Source organism: Podarcis melisellensis (genome assembly GCF_964234715.1).
Source record: "Podarcis melisellensis genome assembly, chromosome: 4".
Lineage (NCBI taxonomy): Eukaryota > Metazoa > Chordata > Lepidosauria > Squamata > Lacertidae > Podarcis > Podarcis melisellensis.
The window spans coordinates 100,605,550-100,624,482 of record NC_138531.1 but is presented as its reverse complement, the minus strand read 5'-3'; the positions used below and the strand labels follow the sequence as shown (position 1 = coordinate 100,624,482).

At 50.8% G+C, this 18,933-nt stretch overlaps 1 protein-coding gene across 1 annotated transcript in view; it reads left to right on the top strand.

The window, feature by feature from the left end:
- The window catches only part of INPPL1 (inositol polyphosphate phosphatase like 1), an 84,361-nt gene extending 66,822 nt beyond the window's left edge, over positions 1-17,539 (top strand). Inside the window, exons 16-28 of the mRNA XM_081909585.1 lie at positions 741-840; positions 1,701-1,789; positions 3,199-3,280; positions 3,479-3,568; positions 4,458-4,571; positions 5,156-5,244; positions 6,208-6,295; positions 7,578-7,733; positions 9,136-9,223; positions 9,928-10,086; positions 11,342-12,092; positions 13,481-13,614; positions 14,577-17,539. Of these exons, the coding sequence (XP_081765711.1) occupies positions 741-840; positions 1,701-1,789; positions 3,199-3,280; positions 3,479-3,568; positions 4,458-4,571; positions 5,156-5,244; positions 6,208-6,295; positions 7,578-7,733; positions 9,136-9,223; positions 9,928-10,086; positions 11,342-12,092; positions 13,481-13,614; positions 14,577-14,667 (2,031 nt within the window). The 3' untranslated portion in view covers positions 14,668-17,539. The remainder of the gene's footprint in view (positions 1-740; positions 841-1,700; positions 1,790-3,198; positions 3,281-3,478; positions 3,569-4,457; positions 4,572-5,155; positions 5,245-6,207; positions 6,296-7,577; positions 7,734-9,135; positions 9,224-9,927; positions 10,087-11,341; positions 12,093-13,480; positions 13,615-14,576) is intronic.
- The last annotated feature ends 1,394 nt before the right edge of the window (positions 17,540-18,933 follow it).

Here is an 18,933-nt window from a genome sequence, read left to right as displayed (position 1 = left end):
GGGGGGCTCCTTTGGCCTGATCCAAACAACTAGTCTCTCATTATGTTCTTAGGACTCAGAAAGTTTGGCTTCCCAGCAGTTCTTTAGCCATGGTTCCTGCATTGTTTTGACCTTTAAAGCCCTATGTGGCCTAGGACCCATGTACCTACGGGACCGCCTCTCCTGGTCTGCCCCGCGGAGGACCTTAAGGTTCACAAATAACAACACTTTGGTGGTCCCGAGCCTCAAGGAGGTTAGATTGGTCTCAATTAGGGCCAGGGCCTTTTCAGCACTGGCCCCAACGTGGTGGAACGCTCTGTCACAAGAGACCAGGGCCCTGCGGGACTTGACATCTTTCTGCAGGGCCTGCAAGACAAAGCTGTTCCACCAGGCCTTTGGTTTGGATTCAGTCTGACCCTTATGTTTCCCTCCCCTTATGGTCTTGATTTATCGGCTACTTTAAAATGAGGCTGCATTTTAAATTGCATTTTAACCTGTATTTTAAATTGGGTTTTTTTTCTCCTTTGCTTTCCCCCCTATTATGTTTTTACTGTGATTTTATTTTATTGGTGTTAGCCACCCTCTGGCCGGGGAGGGCGGGGTATAAATAAAATTATTATTATTATTATTATTATTATTATTATTATTATTATTATTATTGCATGGGGTTGGACTAGAGGACCTTTGGGGTTCCCCAAAGTTCTACGATTCTGTGAGGTTCCACACACTGATCTGTGGCATCCTTTCCCCCCCTCCCTCAGGAGATCCTCAGCTACATCAATCGCAAGGAGTTTGAGCCACTCCTCAGGGTGGATCAGCTCAACCTGGAGAAGGAGAAGCACAAGATCTTCCTGAGATTTAGTGAGTGGCTGATCTCTCTCCCCTCAACCCGTCCTGCCCCGCTTTCCCCTCTTTCTCCAACTATAGGAGTTGTGTGTTGCAGCCGCCGTTCTCCAACTCAGCTTTGGGTGATGAGCTAAGGGTCCCGGATTGTTTTAAATAACTCCCTTTTTAAAAGAAGGTTGGGTGGTTCACGTGCTGGCTAGCATCCGTAATAGTAGAAGGCACAGCCTGTGGAACTCCTTGCCACAGGATGGGTGGGGAGGGAGGAACAAGCTGAAGCATGGTGTTGCCTCTGGAGATAAAAGGGCTATGTTAGTATTATGGAATAACACTCATTATCTAAATAGCTTTTCTAACATTTTTGATATACATTATCTCAGTAACTTTTGCAGTCGCCCTGCCAAGTAAGCCGGCCGCATTCTCCTCCTCCTGCCAGCGAAGGACGAGGAGGTTCAGGCCTGAGCTGAGCTTTGAACCTGCAACTTCACGCCTCGCCGTTACTAATTTAGAAAATTCAAATGGCAAGCTCTTAAAGCGTCGGGTGGAAGTTTAAAATCATGTAACAACCATAATGCAATAGTGACCCACAGGAAGATAAATGCAACATAAAACGAAAGCAGCAGAACCTCTGCATTCATGTGTCACAATAAACAATGGACAATTGTGACTTGGAGACACCTCACCTGGGCTTTCGCTTTCCCCTCTTCTGCTTCGGCATCAAGGAGACTGGAAGCTTTTGCTTTCTATTAAACGTAGCTCAGTATCATGTCTGAACATGATGTGATGAACCATGGTTTGTTGAACCATGGTTAAGGCTAGCCACGGTTTACTGGGTTTGTTTAGCAGCTGGTCTCTGGTTTGTCTTCCGCTTTCCCCAGGTGAGGAGGAGATCACCTTCCCCCCCACGTACCGCTACGAGAGGGGCTCCCGGGACACCTACGTCTGGCATAAACAGAAGCCCACTGGGGTAGGTGCTGCCGGCCCGAGAGGGGAAGGGCGAAGTTGGGACGAGGGGGTTGGCCGCAAATGGGAGAGGGGGGTGGGCAGAAATGCTCAGTTGCTGCGTTGGGGGGAGGCAGAGTTCAGCTTGCAGCCTGTCCCAGGGAACATCGGAAGCTGCCTCCTACTGAGCCAGACCCTTGGCCCATCCTGCTCCATACTGCCTGCACGGACTGGCAGCAGGGCTCTCCAGGGTTTCCCGCTGGGATCTCTCCCAGACCTACTCTGGGATTGAACCCTGGGATCCTCTTTTTTCCCCCCAACTTAAATTTTTATTAGTTTTCATCAAATATACATTCTAATACATTCATTGTATTAATACATCTCATACATAACATTAGCTCTATTGAGCTTTGGACTTCCTTCCTGCCCTTCGGTAAGTATCATATATTTTCATTATGTCACGTATTTTATACATTTATCTATTTGATCATAAGCTGTTGAAGTTAGTCAAATCCTGCCAGTGTCTTTAAAGATTTACAGTTGTCTCTTATATAATCCAAGTATTTACTCCAATTTTCATAAAACTTTTGTTCATCCTGATCTTTTATTCTCCCCGGTATTCTAGCCAGTTCCGCATAATTAATCATTTTGACCTGCCATTCAGGAATAGTTGGAATTACTTCTGTTTTCCAGTTCTGGGCTAACATAGTCCTTGCTGCTGTTGTGCCATACGGGAATAAGTTTTTATCTTTCTTTTTAACATCTTTTCCAACTAGTCCCAGTAGAAAGGCTTCGGGGTTTTTTAAAAAAGTATGCTTAAACATTTTTTTAAGCTTATTGTAAATTAATTCCCAGAAGCCTTTCACTTTACTACAATTCCACCACACATGGAAAAGATCTCCTTCTACCTCTCCACATTTCCAACATTTCTTATTTTTCATTCTGCACATCTTTGACAGTTTTACCGGCGTGAGGTACCACCTGTCTATCATTTTCCATACATTTTCCTGTAATGCCGTACAAGCCATAAATTTTAAGTTCACATTCCATAGTTCTTGCCAGGCTTCTAATTCTATATTATAACCAAAGTCTATGGCCCATTTAATCATAACCTCCTTCACCTCTTCATCTTTAGTATACCAATTTAATAATAACTCATATATTTTGGACATTGTTTTATTTTTGCTTTCTATAATATCTATGTGAAATTTTGATTTTTTTATCTTCAAATCCCATCCTCTTTTTGTCTTCTTTTTATTATTGCATTAATTTGATGGGATTGTAGCCAATGGTATTGTATTTGATGGTATTGAACCCCCGGATCCTCTGCTTGAGTGCAGATTCCTTAGTCAGAGAAGTGTCAAAAGCAAAGAACGGATGGTGGGGCTTTCTGCGTTCAAGAGTTTCCTTTCAAACCCTGATTATTGTTCCCAGGTGCGGACAAACGTTCCCTCCTGGTGCGACCGCATCCTCTGGAAGTCCTATCCCGAAACCCACATCAACAGCAACTCCTACGGTGAGTTCTCTGCCATGCTTCGGAAAACCAGCTGCTGGAAACCACAGGAGGGGAAAAGATGCTCTTGTGTTCGAATCCTGCTTGCTGGTTCCCCATGGGAGCAACTGGTCGGCCCCTGTAAGAACAGGATGCCGGACTAGATAAGCCATTGTCCTGATCCGGCAGAGTTCTCCTGACGCTCTTATCCTTCTTTGTCAGGATGCACGGACGACATTGTGAGCAGTGACCACTCTCCTGTCTTCGCGGCATTTGAAGTTGGCGTCACGTCCCAGTTTGTTTCCAAGAAAGGTACTGGGGAATGAATGAGAGCGTGCGTTCATGCGCTTGAACAGAGAGGGCTTGAGACGGCACCGGTATAGAGCTGTAGAATTGCAGAGTTGGAAGACACCCCCAAGGGTCAGGTAGTGCAGGAATCTCAGCTAAAAACATCCCATAATACAGTCATACCTCAGGTTACGTCCGCTTCATGTTCTTTCAGATTACATCCTGCGGTGACCCGGAAGTACCAAAAAGGGTTACTTCTGAGTTTAGCTGCTCGCGCATGCGCAGAAGTGCAAGATGACGTCGTGTGCATGCGCAGAAGTGGCAAATTGCAACCCGCGCATGCACAGATGCGCCGCTGCAGGTTGCACTCTTTTCATGTTGCGAACAGGCCTCTGGAACGGATCCCGTTCGCAACCAGGGGTACCACTGTAGTGATAATATTATAATAATTTATTATTTATACTCCACCCATCTGGCTGGGTTTCCCCAGCCGCTCTTAGCGGCTCCCAACAGAACACCAATAACAATAATAAAAAAAGCAACAACATCAGACATTAAAATCTTCCCAATACAGAGCTGCCTTCAGATGTCTTCTAAAAGTCAGATAGTTGTTTATTTCCTTGATATCTGAAGGGCAGGCGCCACCACCGAGAAGGCCCTCTGCCTGGTTCCTTGTAACTTGGCTTCTCGCAGGGAGGGAACCGCCAGAAGGCCATCAGAGCTGGACTTCAGTGTCCGGGCAGAACGATGGGGGTGGAAACGCTCCTTCAGGTCTACCGAAGAGGTCCAACCTCTTGAATCCAGTCCGCATTTCCCACTGGTCCTTGGCGGTTTTGCCTCCTGAGGGAGGGGACCTGTCCAGGGTCTCCCCCTCCAACGCATCCCACTCTCCCTCTCTCTCCCCCCTCTCCAGGTCTCTCTAAATCTTCAGACCAGGCCTACATAGAGTTTGAGAGCGTCGAGGCGATTGTGAAGACGGCCAGCAGGACCAAATTCTTCATAGAGTTCTACTCTGCCTGCCTAGAAGGTGTGTTTGTTTGTGTGTGTGTGTGTTTGTGGAAATAGCCACCCTGGCTGCGGCTGACCCTTAACTTCTGTGAAGACTACTGTACTTTGCTCTACGTGGGGCTGCCCTTGAAGCTGTCCCACAAACTCCAGTGGGTGCAGAATGCTGCAGCGAGGCTCCTGTAAGACAGAGCTATTCCGCCTGGCTTTCAATCTGAACTTAGCCTGATCTTTTATTCCCCTTCCTTCCCTCCCCCTCCCCTTTTTATGAAGATTCCCCGCTCTGGGATCCCACAGCTAATTCTCCCCTGGTCTCCTCACTGGCCCAAGTAGGACTAATTTATCCAGCTAGCCCTGATGATCATTGAATGCTTATTGGATGGCTTTCCCCCTAAATTGATTTTTGAATTCTGAATTTAACGTTATTCACGTTTTATACTGTATTTTATGCTGTTTTTTGTTGTATCAATTGTTTTAAATTTGTTAGCTGCCCTGAGCCCAGTTTTTTGAAGGGCAGGGTATAAATAAAAAAATTTATTATTATTATTATTATTATTATTATTATTATTATTATTATTATTATTAACTTTCACCCCCCTCCCCCAGAATTCAAGAAGAGCTTTGAGAACGATTCGCAGAGCAGCGACAACATCAACTTCTTGAAAGTGCAGTGGTCGTCCCGGCAGCTGCCGACGGTGAGGCGACACTTCCTGCTCTTTTCCCCATGCCCTCCTGCCAACGTCTGACAGTTTGGGGGCGCAGAAGGTCCTTGAGCTGTAAGAGGCAGAGAGGGGACCCAGGGGCCTATCGGAACGGGGGTGGGGGTGGGGGAGAGGAGCCTCTCCTGAGAGGTGCACTCCATCTGGTCACCAGTATTGTGCAAATACCGCTGGTGCCTACTTGAAATCCATTGGAGGCGCATTCCAAGGGGCAGGTGCCACCACACTAAAGGCCCTACTGTTAGTGGCCTTAAGATATGGTTACCAGATTTTTTTCAGTTGAATCCAGGGACACTTTTATTTTATTTTATGGAAACTGAGTCAGTAGTGGGGATGGTGAGGCCAAAGACCCTGGGCCCAAGCACACTTGCGTATTGTATAAAGGTGCAAAGCCCTTCTTTCACCCCCAGTGAAACATAAATGCACAGTTTTTTAAAAACTGGACAACGGCTGCCCCCCCGTGACTCCCGAATCTCCCCTAATCAGTCCAAACAAAGGGGGAAGGGGGCAGGAGATTGCACAAGACACATCCTAGGCGCGCAAGACACATCCTATGGGGGCTTCCGGCGGGGAAAAATGGCGGGGGCCACAGCAGCGAGCAGCTCCTGAAGCCAGCCAGAGCCAACTGCGCTACCAGGCTGCCTCCGGGCTGCTGAGACTGCCGCTGCCGAGGGGGAACCAGGGACAGATTTGCAAATCTGGGGACATTCCGGGGATGGAATTTGTCCGGGGACAGATTTGGAGATCCGGGGACTGTCCCCAGGAACCGGGGACATCTGGAAACCCTACCTTAAGACACCCCTCTGGAGTAAACACAGCCACTAAGCATGTCTCCTCTTGAGATTCAAAGAGGCGCACAAAGTAAACCTGCTCCAAATATTTGGTGCATTGACGCTCCCGTTGGCCTCAACTTATCCCCTCTCGTTCTTCCGCCTGCAGCTCAAGCCCATCCTCTCCGACATTGAATACCTCCAAGACCAGCACATCCTCTTGACGGTCAAATCTCTGGATGGCTACGAGTCCTATGGTAAGGAGCTGGGAAGTTCCTGGAGGTGGTGGTGGGGAACCAGGTGTGTGGCGGAACCAGACACGCTGGACTTTCGTCCGTGCATGGCAGTCTTGGCAGGAAGGCTGGACTTCAGAGTGTAGCTCTGCAGGATCACAGTCGCTGTTTTGCTATCCGCTTGCAGATTGAATCAGTTCACCTGTTTCAAGACTCATAGAATCATAATCATAATAATTTATAATATTAATTTATTATTTATACCCCGCCCATCTGGCTGGGTTTCCCCAGGCACTCTGGTTGGCTCCCATCATCATCATCATCACATGATAAAACATCAGTCATTAATAACTTTCTTAAACAAGGCTGCCTTCAGATGTCTTCTAAAAGTCAGATAGTTGTTTATTTCCTTGACATCTGACGGGAAGGCGCCACCACCAAGAAGGCCCTGTAGCCTCACTTCTCGCAGGGAGGGAACCGCCAGAAAGCCCTCGGAGCTGGACCTCAGTGTCCGGGCAGAACGATGGGGGTAGAGACACCCCTTCAGGTATACTGCGCCAAGGCCATTATGTGGCAAGGTTTACTTTAGCATAGTTAAATAATCCCCTTTATAAGTTTATGCAGTGACCAGCTTGGCGCCTGATTTCTACTAATAAAGATGCCTTCCTGGTTAAAAATCCCTTTGAATCCCTCTTAAAGAACACACACACGAATCTGATTCATGTTAATATAAAACTACTTTACTCTCAGATTCATTCAGGTTTACAGAACTTTACCTGAAGGCAGGCTTAGGTTACATAACAAACCAATAAACTATACCAGAGGGAAGTTGGTCCTGAGGTGACTGCAACTGGCTTAGGGCCCTCGTACCTAGTTTAGAGGTCCCGGGCCCTAAGGAAGTCAGACTATCCTCCCCCAGGGCCAGGGCCTTCTCAGTGATGGCTCCAACCTGGTGGAATGCTCTGTCCCATGAGACCAGGGCCCTGCAGGATTTAACCTCCTTCCATCGGGCCTGTAAGACAGAGCTATTCCGCCTGGCCTTTAATTTGAATTCAGCCTGATCTTTTATTTCCCTTCTCTTCCCTCCCCTTTTATGAAGATCACCCGCTCTGAGACCCCACAGCTAATTCTCCCCTGGCCTCCTCGCTGGCCCAAGTAGGACCAATTCAGCCAGCTAGCCCTAATGCTTTCCCCCCCTAAAAGGCGAGGTGGGGGGCGAGGCTGCTTCCACCGCAGCAATTGGGCTGGACCTCTCTTGCCCCTCGCCCCACGCCCTGACCCACCCTGCCTCTCCTTCCCCACGCAGGCGAGTGTGTCATTGCCCTCAAGTCCATGATTGGCAGCACTGCCCAGCAGTTCCTCACCTACCTGTCCCACCGTGGCGAGGAGACGGGCAACATCCGTGGCTCCATGAAGGTGCGGGTCCCAGCGGAGCGGATGGGGACCCGCGAGAGGCTCTACGGTGAGGCGGAGGAGAGGGAGGGGGCTGCCAGCATGAGGGTGGGGGGTTGCGAGGGGGGGCACCCTTGGCTCTCCACAGTGTGCCCAGCTAAGGTGGGTTTTTATTTTCTGGGTTTTTCTCTGCTGCAAAGCACTTTGGGACCTTCCGCTGAAGACGATGCTGTTCATAACAGTAATTTATTATTATTTATTCCATCTAAATCAGACTGGCAAAATAAGATAAGAGAGTACGCTGAGTGGGTGAGACTATCAGCAAGGCTACGAGACATTAACTGATGAAAAATTATCAGAGAGTGGGACGTATACCGAGTCTGTGCAAAAGAACGTTGTCAAAATATTAATCTGCTGGCAGGTTTTGATTGAACTTCAGTGTGCAAGTAGGATATTATAAAATAAATTTTATAGTAAGCCAAATAACATGCAGGAAAGGAAGTTAGGAGTGCGTATTTAAGGAATTCAATTCGGGAACACAATGGGAAGACTGGAGGTCATGTTAAATTTAATTTCAAATTGATGTTCAAAGTATCAGTTAAGGAATGAATGATTGTTTATATTTATTCTTCTATTTTGTTTTCAACGTCCATTGAACGTTTCTGTTACTAAGTTTTTAACCAATAAAACATTTAATAATAATAAAAAAGAAGACGATGCTGATAATAACAGTAATTTGTTGTAATTTATTGCATCTATATCTCCTAAGGGGGCCCTGTGGTTCACCCCCTTCCTCATTTAATCCCCCGTGACAACCCTGGGGGGCAGGCCAGGCTGGGAGGCAGGGACTGGCCTCAGAGGTCACCCACTGACCTTCGTGGGGATTTGAACCTTGACCTCTCCCAGGTCCCGGCCCAGAACTCTAACCACTACGCAACGCTGCTGGTGATGAGTGTGGAACCCAGTTGATGACGACAAACGTAATGTTGTTCTGCTGGGTGGGTCAACCTCTAAAGCAGAGGTTGGGGAACCTCCATCCCATAGGCCAATCCTGGCCCCCCTGGCAGGGATGCCCCCGAATGAGAGGGCTTTCAAAGAAGATGGGACAGATTCAGGGAAGGAGAGAGCTATTAGCCAAGATGCCTCTGCTCCTCTGCCTCCACAGTCGGAGGCAACGATGCTTCGGAATAGCAGTTTCTAGAAAACTCAGCAGAGGAGAGTTGCTCTGTGTTCGAATCCTGCATCTGGTTTGCTGCTGTGAGAACAGGATCCTGGACTAAGATGGTCCACTGGGCTGGACCAGCAGGCTCTTCTTAACGTTCTTCAATTTTATCAGCCCTGTGCAAATCCCAGTTTTATTCCGATTTGGAGAAATGTATTTTGTGCAAACGGCCTTGATCTACAGCAAGGCAGGGAGGTCCACCCAAAGGTTGGATCCGCACTCAGAGCCTGTTCCCCTTCCCTTCCCACAGAATGGATCAGCATTGATAAGGACGAGACGGGAGCCGCCAAAGGGAAACTTCAGCCGGTAGCAACGCGGACCAACCTCGACTACACCAAGTAAGACTCTGGGAGTGGGACCGCCTTGAAGCAGTCTGGGGGGAAGAGGGGCAACTTCCAGGACAGGAACTGCAATGGCTAGGCAGGATCAAAGCAGCAGAGCAAAACCTGCCTCCATTTCTTCCCAGCTTCCTTGAAAGGCAAAGGCTGGACTGGGGGTGCTGTGCATTTGTTTGATTATTGCATTTACATTTCGCCTTTTCTCCTTGGAGCTCAGTTTGGCGTACGCGGTTCTCCCCTCCTTCTCTATTCCTGCGAGGCAGGCTAGGCTGAGAGGCAGTAACTGGCATGGGGCATTTGAACCCTGCTCTCCCAGGTCCTAGTCCGACACTCTAACCACTGCGCCACACTGCCACATTTTTAAGAGGCTTGGGTGCCCAGCTTTCAAAGGGTGCCATTGCATGCAATTGCCATTTTAAGTCAACCACTTGGAGATATTTTTTGATAGGTGTCCAGTCTTGCTGAACAATAAAATAAAATAAAAACCATTGTTGACCAGCTTTTTGCTGTTCTGCTCAGGCCCTGCGTGTGGGGCTCCCATGGGGGCCCCTGTTTGGCCCCTGTGGCCCTTTAGTCTGACCTAGCAGCTAGAAATTCTTACGTTCTTCACGTTCCTCAGGAGTGTGGTAAGGAAAGAGATTCAGGCAGCCTTCCGGGCCTAAAGGCCTTATTGTTGTGTCTTTTCAAACCTTTCCATCCGCTAGATCTGTGGGGCGCAAACATTCCCCTGGGGACGCCCCAGCAATGGCCGCCTGCCCCGTTGGGAAGCTCTTAGATGATCTGGAGAAGCCCGGCACCCAAACAGCCAGTCGCCCGCCAGCTCCCCATCGCGGCACCTCCAGGGATGAGGCGTCCCAGGGCAGGTGAGTGACCTGCGAATGGATCGTGGAATCATAGCAAATGTTGGGTCTTCAGGAAAGGAGTGAACCCACCCCAACAAGGGATGCGAATTAAGTCACCAGCAGTGTCCCAAATTGACCGAGGACTCACACCTGGTCCTCAGCTGCTAATGTGGCTACCTGCCCATTATCACGGTTGGGGACGCGGGTGGCGCTGTGGCCTAAACCACTGAGCCTCTTGGGCTTGCCTATCAGAAGGTTGGTGGTTCGAATCCCCGCGAAGGGGTGAGCTTCCATTGCTTGGTCCCTGCTCCTGCCAACCTAGCAGTTCAAAAGCACACCAGTGCAAGTAGATAAATAGGTACCACTGTGGCGGGAAGGTAAACAGCGTTTCCGTGCGCTCTGGTTTCCATCACGGTGTTCTGTTGTGCCAGAAGCGGTTTAGTCATGCTGGCCACATGACCCGGAAAGCTGTCTGTGGACAAACGCCGACTCCTTCAGCCTGAAGTGAGATGAACGCTGTGGAAATGTTGTGGGTAACAGGAGAGGATATATTGATTAATATTATCCTTCCTAACTCTCTTAAGAATCTCTTAACTTCTATTATTCCTGGGAAGACCCCTTTGATTCCCTCCTAAAAGAATAAAGACACAACAGTCTTGTTCATAAGTAACAATAAGAAGTTTACTCATGATCAGGCAAAGCACAGTGTGATTGATTCCTGAAGGCAGGCTTTAGGCTTAAGGTTACAAATATGTACAAATAGGTTTTCCCCATATGGGAGATAACCCAGGGACTGCTGGTTGAGAGTTCGGTCCAGGTGAAGCAGGAAGCAGGCAGGACAAAAAAGAGAAGGGAAGGGAAGATGGCTACATGACTTGGCCTTTTACCAGGTCTGGAAAGGTCGCGCCCACCTATTGGTCACATGCAAAGGAAGGATGCTCCAGCCAGGTGCAACAGGAAGTTTGACTGGCTGGACCAACATCCCTGCATGTCCACTCTAGGCAAACAAGGAATGTTGTACTTGACTGCTCCAGAGGATTACATCCCACAAACTCCGCACCCCGGTCACCTTCGACTGGACTTAACCGGCCAGGGGTCCTTTACCACCTTTTATTGTCACAGTGCAAAGTGATTGCTTTGGTCCAAGGAGACTTGGTTTTGCTAATTGGTCCAAGGAGACTCCTGCATTGACCTAAGCACAAAAATAAAATTATCGGATGAAAAAGCTTCATCTTGTTCCTAATTGCCTCGGCTGTCCCTCCTGTTTCCTGCCCAGGCCCAGGCCGGACGCCCCCACGGATCCCGACGGGCCCCCCCTGAAGAACAGCTTCAACAACCCGGCCTACTACGTCCTGGAGGGGGTCCCGCACCAGCTGCTGGTCTCGGAGCTGCCCCCGGCGACTGCGGCCAAGCCCCCCGCCCCCAGGAACAAAGTCCAGATCACGGTGCCCATCCAGGCTGAGCACCGGCGGCCGCAGCAGCCCCCCTGCCGGGCAGAGGAGAGCTCGGAGGAGGAGGAGCAAGGGGTCCTCAACCTGCCGCCCCCCGACTTCCCGCCACCCCCCTTGCCCAAGTTGGTGGAGTTTGACGTCTCCGGGGACTCCTTCTACACACCTGCAGGGACCCGGGTGGAAGAGCACGGAGCGAGCAAGGCCCGAGCGACCGTGGCCTTCAGCGAGCCCCTGGAGGCCAAGCCCCCCAAGGTGCACCCCAGGCCGGCTCCCTCCCTGGGGCCGGGGTTCCTGATGGAGCCCCCCAATGCCCCCCAGGGGCCCGGGGGTCCCCTGGACGACCGCTCCTGCTCCGTCCTCCAGATGGCCAAGACCCTCAGCGAGGTGGACTATGCCGGCGGCAGCAACGGTGGCGCACTGGGGAGGGAGCAGTCAGGGCGGCCCCCGGCACACCCCCTGACCAAAGTGAGGCTGGATCTGCCTCACCACCGGTGCCTGCATCCCGACTACAGCCGCCCCATCGCCTTCCCGCCACGGTCCATACGTGAGAGCATCGAGGAAGACCTGGCAGAAGAGGTACACTCGGGGTGGGGAGGAGGGAAAGAGGGAGGGAGGCCCACCTGCCAAATAGGGGGGTGCGCTGTGCCCATTGGGGAATCACCCCCCCCAATCAAAATGAGTGGGAGAGGGGTGGAGTCCCTGGGAAATAGAGATGCAACTTGCACGATCCACTTTCTTCTTTGGAAACAGGGACAGAAGACCAAGCAGAAGTTGGGCGAGGGTCGGGAGAGGTAGCTCTGGGGAGTTTGGGAAGGGGTGTTAGACCCTCTGGCCGGCAAGGCCCAAATTGCCCCAGATGTTCTTCACCTTTGGACCCAAAGCGAAGTGGGGAAATCTCCAGGACTGACAGGGTTTGAAGATCTCATCAGGATCAATATTTGCCAGCACTGAATTTCTGCCCTGGCTTCCCACAAAGGCGCTAGCGATGCCGTCAAACCTCGTGTGCATCTCTCCTCCTCTTCTCTTTCCCTCCCTTTCTGTAAAAGCATTTTGATAGCACTTAATATTTCAGAAGGGGACGCGGGTGGCACTGTGGGTTAAACCACAGAGCCTAGGACTTGCCAATCAGAAGGTTGGTGGTTCGAATCCCCGCGACGGGGTGAGCTCCAGTTCCTCGGTTCCTGCTCCTGCCAACCTAGCAGTTTGAAAGCCCATCAAAGTGCAAGTAGATAAATAGGTACCGCTCCGGCGGGAAGGTAAATGGTGTTTCCCTGCGCTGCTCTGGTTCACCAGAAGCGGCTTACTCCTGCTGGCCACATGACCCGGAAGCTGTATGCTGGCTCCCTCGGCCAGTAAAGCGAGATGAGCGCCGCAACCCCAGAGTCGGCCACGACTGGACCTAATGGTCAGGGGTCCCTTTACCCTTTCCCTTTACTTAATATTTCAGAAATCAAGGGGCGGTGTGCTGTCTAAAAACAAACTAAACAACATAACTAAAACTTGAAAACAAAATCACATCCTAAAACCAGTGTAGGCATGGACAAATAAGAGAGACAATGGAGCGCGCCTCCGGGGGTGAACTCAAATCGCTGGAGAATCACAGTGCCTGCTGTGGCCGCAGAGACTGGAAACTAATAACTGCTGCCTCCTGTGTTGTTTTTGCTGCATTAGCAGGACCGGAGTGACCTCCCCAGGGTGCAAGTCTGGGCGGTGGGTCTGGAGGTCCAGACAACAAGACTCCCTCTCGGCCTCCAATCACCTGCAGCTGCATGAGACAGCCCTTGAGATATTTGAAGATGGCTATCCTGTCTCCTTTTGTCTAAGCTAAACATACCCAGCTCCTTCAACCGTTCCTCTCAGGGCTTGGCTTGCAGGCCCTCAATCCTCTAGTCGCCCTCCTCTGCCCACCTTCCAGCTTGTCAGTTTCCTTTGTCTGATGTGTCTGTCTGTCTGCCACCCCTCAGACCCTTAGCCAGGACGGCCGCAGCAGCTCCAGGCAGAGTGAGTCCAGTGTGGGCGAGTGGCTGAGAGCGATTGGCATGGAAAAATACGAGGAGGGCTTGATCCACAACGGCTGGGACGACCTGGAGTTCCTCAGGTGAGTCTCCCTTCCTTATAATAAAAAATAATAATTTTTATTTATACCCCGCCCTCCCCAGCCAAGACCAGGCTCAGGGCGGCTAACACCCGATATAAAACAAATTGATTGAAATGCAACTTAAAAACAAGATTAAAAGACAACATTAAAACATTAAAATACAGCCTCGTTTCAATGGAAACTCAAATCAAAAACTTTTGGGGGGATGAAAACGTCTAGTCTTCACCAAGGCCAACTATCCAGACTGGTCCTATGTGGGCCAGAAAAAAGCCAGGGAAGTCCCCAAATAGGAGTTCCATCACAGAAGGGGAAAGGAAAAAGGAAAGAGGGGAAGGGGATCAAGTTGATTCCAAGCCAAAGGCCAGGTGGAACAACTCTGTCTTACAGGCCCTGCGGAAAGAAATCAGAGATAAGACCTTGGTAGAAAGGGAGCATGGGAACAGAGGTTCTGGGTTAGGAGTGGAGAGAAATGAGGCCTGGGAGCTTGAGGTTGGCATTGAATGTGAGAAAATCCCTGGAGGGATATCAGAAGAGTAGGGGTCCCAGCCATGGGGGTGAGAGGGGGTGTCAGCATCAGTGGGTGTGCTTTCTCAGGTGCTGCAGAGCATTGTTTTGGCCACCGGGGGGCACTCGTTCCCCACTCTGTGCAGCATCTGTTCCCTACAGGTGAGCTTGGAGGAAATTCCTTCCAGACCATCTTTCTCAGTGGTAGCCAGAGCATACACCGCTCTGGCGGGACAGTCTGCGGGCAGGGAGGGTCTCAGCCGGCGTACCAGATGGAGCTGGTAGACAGGTGGTTCATATGGGAAGAGGCTGCTTCCCAGAGGGGCCCTTGAGTCATGAACCAGGGGGTCTTCCGAACTTTCTCTGGGATGGCATCTTGGGGCGCAGTGGACATCAGTCCTCAGCCCACCGAACCTCCTGGTTTCTGAGCCCTGAACCTCTTTCTCTGCTCCCTGCAGTGACATCACCGACGAGGACTTGGAAGAAGCTGGCGTGATAGACCCCAAGCACAAGCGCCTTGTCCTTGAGAACCTGAGGCTCAGGAAGTAGCCGGAATCTCCCTGCCCCCCCCCCAGGACGTCCTTCCTTCCTTCCTTCCTTCCTTCCTTCCTTCCTTCCTTCCTTCCTTCCTTCCTTCCTTCCTTCCTTCCTTCCTTCCTTCCTTCCTTCCTTCCTTCCTTCCTTCCTTCCTTCCTTCCTTCCTTCTGGTTTTGAGCCCCTTCTGCTTCTCGCCCACCCTGTGCCACGTGTGAGACATCGGGGCGGCTGGCAGAGCATCAAGGAGCAGGTCTCCCCTCCTCCAGCCCCCCGGAGGGGAGGGACGATTGCAGAGCCAGACAGACACCCCAAAGGTGTCCCCGAGACTTGGAGCCAACTGTGAGGTTGCCGAAGACCCAGCGCTGGCGCTTCCACGCCCCTCCTTGGCTCCTGCAAGAATCGGGACCCTCCCAGGTGGGGAACAGGGAAGCGCAAGTGGTCCAGGCTAAGCATTTCAGATCAGCACCCTTAAACGCCCCCCTCTTTCTCTCCCCCCCCACCTCCACCCACAACCCCTTTCCACCTCCTCTCTGTGCTGTTGGTTAAATTATTCTTATTTATTACAGCGAAAGAAGGACCCTTGCTTTTTGTTTTGTTTTGCTCTTCCTTTCAAAGAGCCACGTTCTCTCCTCTCCTGCCCTCCATGTGCCTCTGGACCAACTCTGGTTTTTTGGGCGGGAGTTCCTGAGCCCCATTCACCCAGCCCCCTTTTACTGATGCCAAGGGGCGGGGGGTGGATGGTGTGGGGACAAATCTGCCGGCTGTGTTCTGCTCTGCTGGGTGCGTCTTGGCTTTGTGTCTCTCTCTGACCCAGGAGCTGCTTTGGCGGGCCTTTCAGCCTGACTCTGGCCTCCTTGCTGTCTAGGCCCTGTTTTCTCTGGGGCAATGCAAACGGAGATCTCTCCTTGCCCCAGAATCCCTCCAGAAGCCTTGGGGAATTATTTTTGCCGCCCAAGGGACGTTCCAGCCCTGGTTTGCTTCCCAGAGAGGATCTGCGTCACGCTCTTGTTGCATCGTCCCACTTGGAAAGGCGTCTCCTTCCCGTGACCCAGCCTTCAGTGGGGCGATGGGAGTAGCCCTCCCTCTTCTTCCTCTCAAGGCTATTTCTTGCCTCCCGAGAAATATTATGCAATCTTCAGGGGCTCACCGGGCAGCCCAAGCTGTTTGCTCACGTGCCTCTTGCTTTTCTAAGCGTTCAGCCTTAAACAGACCCCACCTGCAGCTCTTCGCACAGTGTCTGAACAGCCCCGTGAACGACAATCTGCAAAATAACCTCAGGTAGCCCCAAACGTCTGAGCAAGGCCAGAGCTGTAGCTTGGGGGGTGGGGGCGACTAGCCAGGTTTTTTTGCCCCAGATGAAGCCTCCAGAGGGTCGGCACTGAGGCCCCCAGCCTGTATGCGCATGCAAATGTGCGCAGCGGTGTGTGCCAAACTTGAGTCTTTGACCCGGGTGAAATGAAAGCCTCGCTTTGCCCCGGGCAAATCCTGTAGGGGTGCTTTGCGGAGATTGCGAAGCTCCTTCAAACGCAGGGGCCAGGTAAGCAAGCAACATCCCAGAGCAGCCAATCAAGTGGAGCCAGCCAATGGGGGCACATGGGATGCCTCCGCAAGGCGGGACAAATGCAGAAGGGCTCACCTCTGCTGCTAAAGAGAGAGGTGCGAGATCAGTCACTCTGGGGAAGTTTTTCTCAAACTTGGGTCCCGAGCTGGCCTTAGACTACAACTCCCATCGTCCCTAGCTAGCAGGACCAGTGGTCAGGGATGATGGGAGTTGTAGTCCAGCCCAGAGCTGTCAACGTTTCCCTTTTCTTGCGAGGAATCCTGTTCGGAATAAGGGAATTTCCCATAGAAAAGGGGGAAAGGTTGACAGCTATGGTCCAGCCACAGCTGGGGACCCAAGTCTGAGAAACACTGCTCTGGGGAGTGTCTCCCACGCTTCTCCCCGCCGCACGGTTTGTGTCTTGATCAGGTCAGCAGGCGAGGGTTCCTGGCTCTGCCCCTGCGTGTCTTGGTTGGGGCTGGAGTCTACCTCAGCAGCCCCCTGCCGCCTTTCTTCCCAGGGGTCCATCCTTTGCAGACCTTGAAGACACACGCGTGACCCAGGGGTGTACAAGTGAAATGTTGTCCTCCTCACTTTTCCCCTGAGCCCAGCACCTTTTACCAGAGTCAGCTCTTCCCACGGAGTTTCCTTGTTTTGCTTACTCTTTGTCCTTGATCCGAGGAAGGCGGCTCACGCGATGCCTTTCTCCCATACGGATGCAAACCTCGGTGCCTGCAGGGAGACCGTTCCTAACATCCAGGGCGGGGACCTGGATCTTGACAATAAGACAGACTTGTAGAAGTCAGGAAGCAAGTTCTGGGTTGCAGCCTCGGTTCTGCTCAACTTTTCCCCTTGGGTAATTGCTCTAATACCCCAGTGCCTTACTTTATAATATTGCTGGTGAGGGAGTTCAGGAGGTTTCAAGGAAACCGCTTTGCCAGAGACCGTCTGGGACATTTTCACACCTCGGCAAAGGAGCAACTCTCTGAAATTAAAATGAAGGACCTCTCTCTCTGTGTGTGTTTTGTTCCTCCTGCGAAATTTCCTCCCAGGTGTGGATTCAGTTATCATTATTTTCATTATTAGCGTTTGGTGTGAGTTCTAACCCTACTAAATTCTACTGTGCCGTATTTTATAGATGTGCTTGTTGTTGTTTTAATGTTTTAATTTAATTGTCGTTTGGGACACTTTGTATGCGCTTACTGTTTCGTGGGCTGAACCAGGAATCGCGATGATTTGCCCTCGTCCCCCCCAAAAAAACAACCCCCCGTGTTTGCATTTCATGTCCTTAGTTTGCCACCCCCTCCATCTTGACGCAATAAAAGGGCTTGTTTGCTTAAAGAAGTGCATTTCGCTGTCTTGTTTCCCGCCTCTCAGTTTTATTGGCAACGTGAATCGCTTCTCAGGCACGGCGTTTAAGTTGCGCAGTTCCAGGCGTGCGCAGTTGGAGGCCAGCTGGTTGGAATTGTGCAAGTTAAATCCAAGCAAGAAGGAGAACTTAAAAACACTTTTTGCCCTGGGTTTGCCTGGGGTTCCCCAATGTGAAAAGAGCTTTTAAGCTCTCTGCCTTTCTCGATGGGCAAGGCCCGCTCAGTACGCAGACTCTGGGAAGACCCTGTTCCCCACCCCCTTGCTAGCTGTGGGGTAGGGTCAAAGGCTTGACTGTATGCCATTTTCATGTACAGTGGTACCTCAGGTTACATGCACTTCAGGTTACAGACTCTACTAACCCAGAAATAGTGCTCAGGTTAAGAACTTTGCTTCAGGGTGAGAACAGAAATCGTGTGGCAGCAGTGGGAGGCCCCATTAGCTAAAGTGGTGCTTCAGGTTAACAGTTTCAGGTTAAGAATGGACCTCCAGAACGAATTAAGTACTTAACCTGAGGTACCACTGTACACACAAACCCTTGGAACTGAACCCCCATGTCTGGTGCCATTGTACTGTATTTTCTCATACAGTGGTACCTCGGGTTACATATGCTTCAGGTTACATACGCTTCAGGTTACAGACTCCGCCAACCCAGAAATAGTACCTCGGGTTAAGAACTTTGCTTCAGGATGAGAACGGAAATCGTGTGGCAGCAGTGGGAGGCCCCATTAGCTAAAGTGGTGCTTCAGGTTAAGAACAGTTTCAGGTTAAGTACGGACCTCTGGAACGAATTAAGTACTTAACCCGAGGTACCACTGTATTTATCTCTTCCAATGGGGCCCAAGGTGTTGAGCATCTGATTCTCAGACCTTCTTTGCTCCAGCCAAGGCGCTGGCCCTCTGCGACTTCAGACCACGCCAGGGACCCGATCCTAAGGGGCTTGGAGGCGCTCCAGCAGAAAGTGTTGCAATTTTGCATACACCATTTTAATTGACGTTTGGATTATGAGAATGGGCAGAGGGACGCTGTGGCTTCTTCCATGACGGCCAGTGTGTTTCGAAGTCCCCTCTTCCTGCTCTCAGGGCTGGGGCTTAGGCTGCCTTCAGTCTCGCCAAATATCCCCCCCCCCCGAATTCCTTCTCTCAAAAGGAGCACTCGTGGGAGTTCTTCAATAAATTAAGTTTATTTAGATTAGCATATTTTGCAAATGAGTTCAATAAATTACAGAACAGTTGTTGGTTTTAAAAAATAATAAACGAAAAAAACAAACAAGCAAAACGAAGCCTGGAGAACCATCATCTGACAAGCGGCCGCAGAGTTGAGCCCTGGGGGCTTGGAAGCTGCCCCTTCGTGGAGTCGGGAGTGCCCCT